This window comes from Triticum aestivum, chromosome 4A, assembly GCF_018294505.1.
Source record: "Triticum aestivum cultivar Chinese Spring chromosome 4A, IWGSC CS RefSeq v2.1, whole genome shotgun sequence".
NCBI classification, from domain to species: Eukaryota; Viridiplantae; Streptophyta; class Magnoliopsida; order Poales; family Poaceae; genus Triticum; species Triticum aestivum.
Window position 1 is genome coordinate 32,700,221 of NC_057803.1, and position 9,392 is coordinate 32,709,612.

General features: G+C 44.2%; 1 protein-coding gene across 1 annotated transcript; it reads right to left on the reverse strand.

Moving 5' to 3' along the window:
* Window positions 1–7,804: 7,804 nt before the first annotated feature.
* On the reverse strand, window positions 7,805–8,907 carry LOC123081678 (pollen allergen KBG 41). Its single transcript, XM_044504232.1, has one exon. It carries the CDS (start codon window positions 8,852–8,854, stop codon window positions 8,033–8,035), a length of 822 nt encoding a protein of 273 aa, XP_044360167.1. The 5' UTR covers window positions 8,855–8,907; the 3' UTR covers window positions 7,805–8,032.
* Between the last annotated feature and the right edge of the window lie 485 nt (window positions 8,908–9,392).

Consider the following 9,392-nt stretch of genomic DNA (forward strand, 5'->3'; position numbering starts at 1 on the left):
GAGTTGCAACTGTCGGCCAATGACTAAAAGAGTTTGAAGTTCGTTTGGGTGAAGATTTGTTCGAGGGGACGGTGGAGCCTGGCCAACCGAGGGCGACGCGGTAGAACACGGATGAGAAAGACTGGGAGGCACCATGGCTATTAGTTCATCCAATGCCACCTGAAGTTCTTGGTCCAGGAGGGTGCACCTTGCAAGTCACAACTGGCTGCCATGTCCACTTGGTGAAGGCGTGGTTGCGTGTTGCCGGGAGATGTTAGGGGAGATGCGCCGCTGCACTGTTCTACTGCATTGGCCAATTGTGTATGTCTTGTCACTGTGAAGAGAGAGAGAGAGAGAGAGAGAGAGAGAGAGAGAGAGAGAGAGAATAAGTAGGACGTGGAAGTTATGGCAACTTTGGGACTCTTTCCATTAAGCTATGAGAAAAAACCTAGATCAGTCAAAACCAAAAAATATACGTGGTAATAGGTACTACACCTTGATCAGACTTATGGGAGGTGTGGTGAGTAACCAGACCGCAACACATAACTCAAATATGCAGAATATACACAAACCAATCCATGGTTGGATAGTTAGGAGAACAGTAATATCCGCAGCTCACATTTTTCTGGATTTATTTCAGACCTTTTGGTGATGCATTCATTTGGAGATGACGTTTTTGTTGACTATGAAGAAGTATGTGACGACTACGTTAATCTCAAAATTATTTGCCATTTCAGTCTTTTGGAGGTGCTTATAAATGTAGGGTATGTGTGGGTGTATTTATAAGGATGAGTATATGTGCTTGTGTGTAGTTCAAAAAAATATGTTGCATACACGGAAACATGGACCGGCCCTTAACGGAAAGACGATGGGACATTCACACAGTTAAAAAAACATCACAAAACAAGGAGTGAATGATAGAAAAAGTAAAGACACATGTCAATCAAGAGAGCACTCATGCTCAACACTTGAAATGCATGCCATTGAGGCAAGCTTAGCCACTAGAGGTGTTTGTTTGCAGATCGGTAACGACAACGTAAATGTAATGGATTTACACCGTTAAGATAAATGATATGGGCATAAATCAAAATCTGTTTGGCTATCAGATGTAATGGTAAGAGCAAAAGCAGGGAAGAAAACAGAAACTCATCAGCCATGGCGCGGGGAAGAAAACAGGAATCCGTCAGCCATGGCGCAGGGAAGAAAACATGAATCTTCGTCCATGGTGCAGAGGAAAGCACGGCTGGGTTCCAGATAGGTAGAACTAAGGCCACCGCCGGCCGCTGCTCCTGGCATGTCGCCGCCGCTGCATGCTGAAGAGGGGAAGCTCGGGACCTTGGCAACCAGGGTCGACGACAACTCGGTGGAGGAGGGTGAGTGAGGACCGGAGGAAGAGATCTGCCGCCGCCACTAGCGCCGCAACTCGCGGAGGATCGGTGGGCGGAAAGAATTTTCTGTGTTGGGAACGGGGGTTGACTCGATTTGCTCCCTGCAACGTATTCCCTCCGTTTCAAAATAGATGACTCAACTTTGTACTAACTTTAAAAGTTAATACTTCTTCATTCCCTTACACAAAGCCACAAACTCAAATTATAGGTACCAAGGTAAAATTTAATGATTGCTTTGCAAGTCAATTTCTTTTTGTTAATCGAGATCATTAATACACCCGCATGCATGCAAAGAAGGAATGAGGGCATCTCCAATGGTTGTAAGATAGTTGTTGGTAGACTTTGCCATATAGAATTTTTGATGATGTGTCATACAATAAATGAGGAAAGAGAGGAAGGTTGTATGTACATGAACCAACATCCATTGCACAAGCTCCAATGTAGAATGAGAGAGCACCCCATTTATTATCTCATATCCTATTGGGCAAACTAGATACAACCCATTGGAGTTGTTGTATGTTAAGGTGTTGGTTGATGACATGACATATTTTACCAACAAGCTAACATACAAATTATTGGAGATGCCCTGAGAAGGAAGTAACACGGTGTCATTATGACTACATGCATGCAAGTATTAAACAAGTTGGTAGTACGAGGAAACATCATTAATTTTTGCCTCAATTACTGTTAGTGGCCTTGTATAGATGTAAATTGTATTTTTTTATAGTGGCATTGTATAAGGGAATGGAGGAAGTATAAAGTTAAATCATCTATTTTGAAATGGAGGGAGTAATTCGTTTACGTGTGGGGGGGGGGGTATCGTGCTAAACTACGTTGGGATCTGTTTACAGAGAAAGAAAACCAAACATGGATCTCTACTCCTAATGGACGAGTTGGTGAATCGTCTCCGTGGTTTATTTTCGCTGTTTTTTTTGTCTCTCCTTCCACCACCCCTCCTCCCTGGTTCGCGGTTTATTTTCGCTGATTTTTTCGTCTCTCCTCCCATCACCCCTCCCACCCTGATCCATCGGTTTATTTTTCTCTCCACTCTTTATTACAACCAGAACTTTCCTAACGTATAACAAATCACGGATCTAACTTCCTTAAATTATGCAAATCAATCGATTTCTTTTATTGGTTCAATTTGTCTTACGAAACAAATAACAGATTTTCAGGAAACAAATAATACATTTTAATCTAACTTTCTTAAATTATGCAAATCAACCGATTCCTTTTATTGGTTCAATTTGTCTTAGGAAACAAATAATAGATTTTCAGGAAATAAATAATACATTTTAATCTAACTTCCTTAAATTATGTAAATCAATCGATTCCTTTTATTGGTTTAATTTGTCTTAGGAAACAAATAAGAGATTTTCAGGAAACAAATAATACATTTTAATCTAACTTTTCTAACTTATCTAAATCAATTGATTTCTCTTATTAGTGAAATTTGTTTTAGGAAACAAATAACATACACGTCACAACTTTCCTCCCAATAAATAGTTTCTTAACATTTGCAAACTTTCCTAATCAGACACGTCACAAACGGGCAGGTACTGATATCACGTCACCAAACAATAAAACCCCTCCCACCCTGGTCCGCGGTTTATTTTCGCTGGGTTTTTTCGTCTCTCCTCCCATCACCCTCTCCTACCCTGGTCCATCGGTTTATTTTTCTCTCCACTCTTTATTACAACCAGAACTTTCCCAACGTATAACAAATCACGGATCTAACTTCCTTAAATTATGCAAATCAATCGATTCCTTTTATTGGTTCAATTTGTCTTAGGAAACAAATAACAGATTTTCAGGAAACAAATAATACATTTTAATCTAACTTCCTTAAATTATGCAAATCAATCGATTCCTTTTATTGGTTCAATTTGTCTTAGGAAACAAATAACATATTTTCAGGAAACAAATAACATATTTTCAGGAAACAAATAATATATTTTAATCTAACTTTTCTAACTTATCTAAATCAGTCGATTTCTCTAATTAGTGAAATTTGTTTTAGAAAACAAATAACAGACACGTCACAACTTTCCTCCCAATAAATAGTTTCTTAACATTTGCAAACTTTCCTAATCAGACACGTCACAAACAGGCAGGTACTGATATCACGTTACCAAACAATAAAACCCCATTTGCATAGAAATCAGTTCAAAAATCCTAACTTTCTTAAATTTTACCTTTCCTTGATAACAACCAATATTTCCTATGTTTTCCACCTATTGAAGGAAATCACCCCTCCATCGATATTAGCATTTTTTGAACTGAGATCTCCAGGTTATGATTTTTTTTGCGATTCTTTCCAATTGTGACCTCTCCTTCCACTTCGGCTCCTTCTCGCATAAACACCTCCACCACAGCCAGGTGACATCGCCCCAGACCTCCTGCCTCTCCACACCTTCTCCGCCACCTCCTTCTCGTACTCCATTAACAATCCCTCCGCCACATTTGTCCACGGCGGTGTCGAGGGCATGGCGCAATAGCGTACCAGCGATAGAGCAGCGCATAGCAGCAGGAAGCAACACGCAGAAGGCGAGGCGATCGGCCGACGGTGGAGGGCAGAGATGCGGCCGGCGTGGCTGAGGGGGCGGCCGGCAGAAGATGGCCACGACTAGAGGCGGCGCGAGGCAGGGGCGCGACAGCGTGGCGAGCAAAGGGATAGGCGGCAGCAGACGGGGCGAGCGTAGCCAGCGAGAGTGTGGCGCGCGAGCAGGGTGTGTGTCGCGCGGGGCACAGTGGTGCGGTGGCTGCGGCAAGCGCGAAGGCAGTGACGGGCGCGACCGACGCGGTGTAGCACGGGCGTGGGCATGAAGAGGGAGTGGCCCCGCGGGCGCGGAAGAAGAGCGACAGACTCTGGCGTGGACGTGCATAGGAGCGGGCATGTGCCACGGGGTCAATCCGAGGAGCTCGGTGGCTACCCCTGCAATGGCCATGGCGGACGATGGTTCTCAGCCACGGCGAAATACCTAACGAGAGGAAACGAGAGGGGAAACAGGGAAAAGGCAAAAGGAGATCATGACGGTGTCAATGGCGCCCTAGGGGAAGACATGGGAGCTCGGGGCGGCGCGGATCGAACGGCAATGTCGTGGTGGCCCAAGGTTGAGGAAGACGGCAACGACGTCGATGCGGGGGTGCTGGACTTGATCTCGTTGGCGCAGATGAAGTAGCGAAGGCGTTCGGAGCTCCTCGACAAGCTCCTAGCCCGCAGGGAGGGCAGTGGCCATGTGGACGGGGTCGGTCATGGTCGCCGTGGCGTCTGACTTCGTCCAGATCGACGGGATCGAGCGAGCGAGGAGGAGAAGTGGATTTGGGAGGGGGCGTCGAGGAGGAGTGAGGCCATGGGGGCAGGGAAGGAAGGGCGTCACCCTTATCCATTCCCCTTCGATGCTAGCGAGGTGGTCGGGAGGGAGCCCGGCTCCGTAGCGACGCGGCTCGGGGAACAGGAGAAGACGACCACGTGGGGACTGGACCGCTGAGCTGGTTCGATGGCAAGGCCGGGGGGCAGGGCAAATCCCCTTTTACATCGTCCTTTTGGTTTTTCAATGTATTCTAATATGTTTCTCCTTTTTAACACCGTTTTCTATTTATTCTTATCAACTAAATGATCTCTACTCCTAATGTCTCAGTTGGTAGTCTCTATTCTGGGTTTATTTTCGTCCCACCTCCCGAGTGAGGAAAAGGGGGAGAGAGAATGAGAAAGAGGGAGGGAGAGGATGTGTGTGTGAGAAATTGATGGTAAAAAAATCATCAATGTCACTTAATATGTATGAAAATATTAAATGTAATATTAACATAATTGATATTAAACTTTTAAAGTTAATGTGGCCCTGTTGCAACGCACGGGCGTTTTTTAGTAACGGTAAGAGGTTACATTGTAATGGGATACCAGACAAAAAACTGGGAACCAAACACCTCCAATAAAAAGCTAAAATCCTGCCGTCCTGGTTTTTGCAAAAGGTCCGCACGAGCTGGATGCCGCACGTTTTTAATCCAACGGATCGCAACGTTTCAGGGCGAGCGAAGCATCTGCGTCGATGACATGTGGGCCCGATTGAAACTGCAACAGATCCGAGATCATGATTGCATGGCTATTAATTAGTTGGTGATTTGCGCGACGGCACCGGTGGGATTTTCGCAGGGAGCGTTTAGTGGGAGGTTGTCGCCGCGATTTCCGCAGGGAGCGTTTAGTGGGAGGTTGCCGTGATTTTTGGGCGAGGTAGCCCATTTTCTTTCTTGCCGTTGTACTGTTTTAACGGTAAACAAATGATGTTAATGACAAGATTCGAACCCAAGTCAGCTATGTGAGACAAAGAGGCACTGACCACTACGCTACCACAACATTTGATGCACATCTAAACTACACATTTTAATTGTACGCTATACAGACAACAATTATCTTTAGATTTGATCTTGATTGCTAAAAACAGAGCGAAGCATCTACCTTAGTCAATTCAGAAATTTAAAGCTATCGTCGAGACTCTGTACCTACACAAATGTTGATCCAAGCAAGATTGTTGAAATATACCCTTAGTAATGGTGATGTAAATCGCATGGTAATTTAATTGACGTAGTCATAACAAACTAGTATAAATACCGAGGTTACTTTGACTTGGGAGATTTTCTATTTTTTATTTTTATGTAATCAGGTGATGATGATGATTCGTAAGAAATAATCTTAGATCAAGGAAAACAATGTTCAATCAATTATGAAAACAATGCTTCAGCATGTACTTGATTTGGGAGGAGTTGAGTAGATTGGGAGTGTCCACGGCCTGTCCTCTCCCGCACCAAAATTTTGAAGAGTGGCTGCACCATCTCACAACATAGCTACTATGCGTAATAGTAACCAAGGTTATTTTGTAGTTATCGAACTAGATGTATTATAGTTACCAACATGGTTACTATGTAGTTATTGGTCTAGATGTAATAAAATTATCAACATGGTTAATTTTTGTAGTTATCAGGCTACATATGGAATAATACACCCTTCAATAACTTATGCATAAATAACATGATAATTTACACACCATAAATCTCATAACTTTGATTCAGGACAAAAAGTTGAAGACATCCCCTACAACTTCCGTGTAAATAGCATGATAATTTACACACCATAAACCTGATAACTCATGCACAAACACGGTGATAACTTCACCCAGGGAGAAAAAGTTGAAGACATCCCCTACGGCTTCTGCGTAAATATCATGATAATTTACACATTATAAACCTGATAACTCATGCACACATAGTGATAACTTTGACCCAAGAGAAAAGTTGAAGACATCCCATACAACTTGTGCGTAAATAGCATTGATATTTTACACATCATAAACCTGATAACTCATGCACAAACACAGACATAACTTTGACCCAGGAGAAAAAGTTGAAGACATCCCCTACAGCTTCTGCGTAAATAGCATGATAATTTACACACCATAAACCTGATAACTCATGCACAAACACAGTGATAACTTTGATACAGGAGAAAAAATTGAAGACACCCCCCTACAGCTTCTGCGTAAATAGCATGATATTTTACACACCATAAACCTGATAACTCATGCGCAAACACGGTGATAACTTTGATCTAGGAGAAAAAGTTGAAGACATCCTCCTACAGGCTACAACTTCTGTGTAAATAGCATGATATTTCACACACCACAAACCTGATAACTCATGCGCAAACAACATGATAACTTTGATCCGGGGAGGAGCTGTTTAAAAACATCACTGATAACTTCCATTTAAATAGTGTGGTACTATAAAGCACCGTATATGTGATAACTTATGCGTAAATATCATGGTAACATTGGTCGGGGGTGGTGGGAGGGGAGGGAGTTGTTTGAAAACATACCCCCCCTGATAACTTCGTACGCACCGTGGACTTGATAACTTATTTACAAACACCGTGATAACTTTGATCGTAGGGAGGAAGTTGTTTGGAAACATACCCTCGATAACTTATGTTGTTTTTGTCCATGAGTTATTAGGTTCGTGGCGTATAAATTACCATGCTTTTTACGAAAAAGTTATTGAGGTGTGTTACAACATTTTTTTCTCTAGGTCAAGTTATCGTGATATTTGTGTGTGAGTTATCAGGTTCGGAGCTTATAAATTACCATGCTCTTTACGGAGAAAGTTATGGAAGTGTGTTACAACAATTTTTTTTCCTGGGGTTAAATTTTCCTTGGTGTTTGTGCCCAAGTTGCCAGGTCTGTGTTGCACATAATTACCAGGTCTATGGTGCAAAAATTATCATGTTATTACACATAAGTTACCGAGGTATGTCAACAACTTTTTTTAGTTAAAGTTACCACAATGTACTTTAGAAAAAAGAATTACCACTATGTTGTATATACTAACAAAGTAGCTGACTATCTAGAAAAACAAAACAAAATATAGTACAAAAGGGGGGAAATCGGTAAAAAAGAAAAGAAAGAAAATGGTTTATTTTTCTCATGGTCGCGACACGTACAGGTATAAATATTATCCTACCTCATTATAGATCGAAATTAAGCAAGGTTAGCTGGTTACACACATCTATGGTGAACCATAGGTAGTGGGTTCGACTCCCACTTCTTACCAGATATGTTGTTTAAAGTCCGACTGATAGGATGTTAGTCGTGTCCATATTTGTATATAATATGAGCTCAGACTTTGTCGCCACCGGCCGCGGAGGCGGGAGTGGGAGTGGGCGCTGCGGGGGCAGCGGCCGCGGTGGCCATGGCGCCGATGGTGTCTTCAAGGGCGCTCTCAAAGACGAAGATCTTTTCCGTGGGCTTCGCGGGAACTAATGCGGTGTAGATCTTCTTGACGGCAGATTCGAGGGCGGGGACGAACTTGTAGTCCTTGTATGCATCGCCCATGGTCTCCTTGATGGCCTTGCTGAAGGCGGAGTCGAAGACGGTGGACTTGTCCTCGGCCGGGGCAGCATCGGCAGCGGTGGCTGCAGTCCTGAAGGCGGTGTCGATCTGGTCAATGGCCTTGAGCTCGCCAGCAGGGCTCGCCCCCTTGACTTCCTCGCGGGCGGGCTTGATGGCGTGGACCTCAAGGATGCCAGCAATGATGCGGAGCGACTCGCCAAAGATGGCCACGAAGGAGTCATACTGGGCCTCCGGGGTAGTGCCCTGGGCGTTCATGGCGGCCGCCACCTGAGCGAAGATGACCCTAGTGCTCATACTGGCGTTGGCGCTGGACGCGTTGGCTAACCCTTCGAGTGTCCAGTTGCCAAAGTTGTTGACGAAGGTGGTCTGGAAATACTTGGGCTTGTCCGCTGGAGGGACTACGGCTGCCGTCGCCACGGCCGCCTTGAAGGCTTTGTTGGCCTGCTCAATTATCTTCTGCTCCTCGGTCGTGGCCTTGGGTTGTGCCCCGGCCGGGGCTTGGCCGGCTTCGGCAGCGTACGAGATGGTTGGCCCGGCCACGAGGGCGACCGCCACGAAGAGCGCCATTGTGCACTGCTGCACTGCCATTGTTGCTGCTTTTGTCTTGCGTTGGTTGGTTTGCACAATACATAGAAGGAGAGATTGTGGTGTGGTGTGAGGATGAAGGAGCTTAGCTCTATATATACATCTGTATGGTGAGAGGCTCGCAGAGATTACCATGCCCAAATTAGCAATCTCCTCCTGTCCTCTCCCTTTTTAGCCAAGCTAATTATACTCATGAGCTCGTCATCCCACAAACCAACAATTAGATCGCTAAATACTAGTTGACCTCGTGGGGTATTACCTTCCCGTCCGAACTAGATAGGAACCTCTCCCCTCTACCAATCCTCCAAATATATCCACCCTTGAATGATGGAAGACCAAACATGATGTTGTGGCCACGTAAATGATGGACCTTTCTTAGGGGTAGATTGTAACAGATCATACTTATATTAGGGTAGTACTTGGTGTTTAAAATTCTTGGACATAACAAATTAGGGGTGGTTATCAATCTCGAACATTGCTTGGCAAGCATTGCAAGCCTAAAAAAATGTAATCTATAAAGCCTTTACCTCCCTCACTTTTA

Bases quoted from the DNA above. Each gene is read 5' to 3' on its own strand.
- LOC123081678 (XM_044504232.1), bottom strand. From the start codon at position 8,854: ATGGCAGTGCAGCAGTGCACAATGGCGCTCTTCGTGGCGGTCGCCCTC.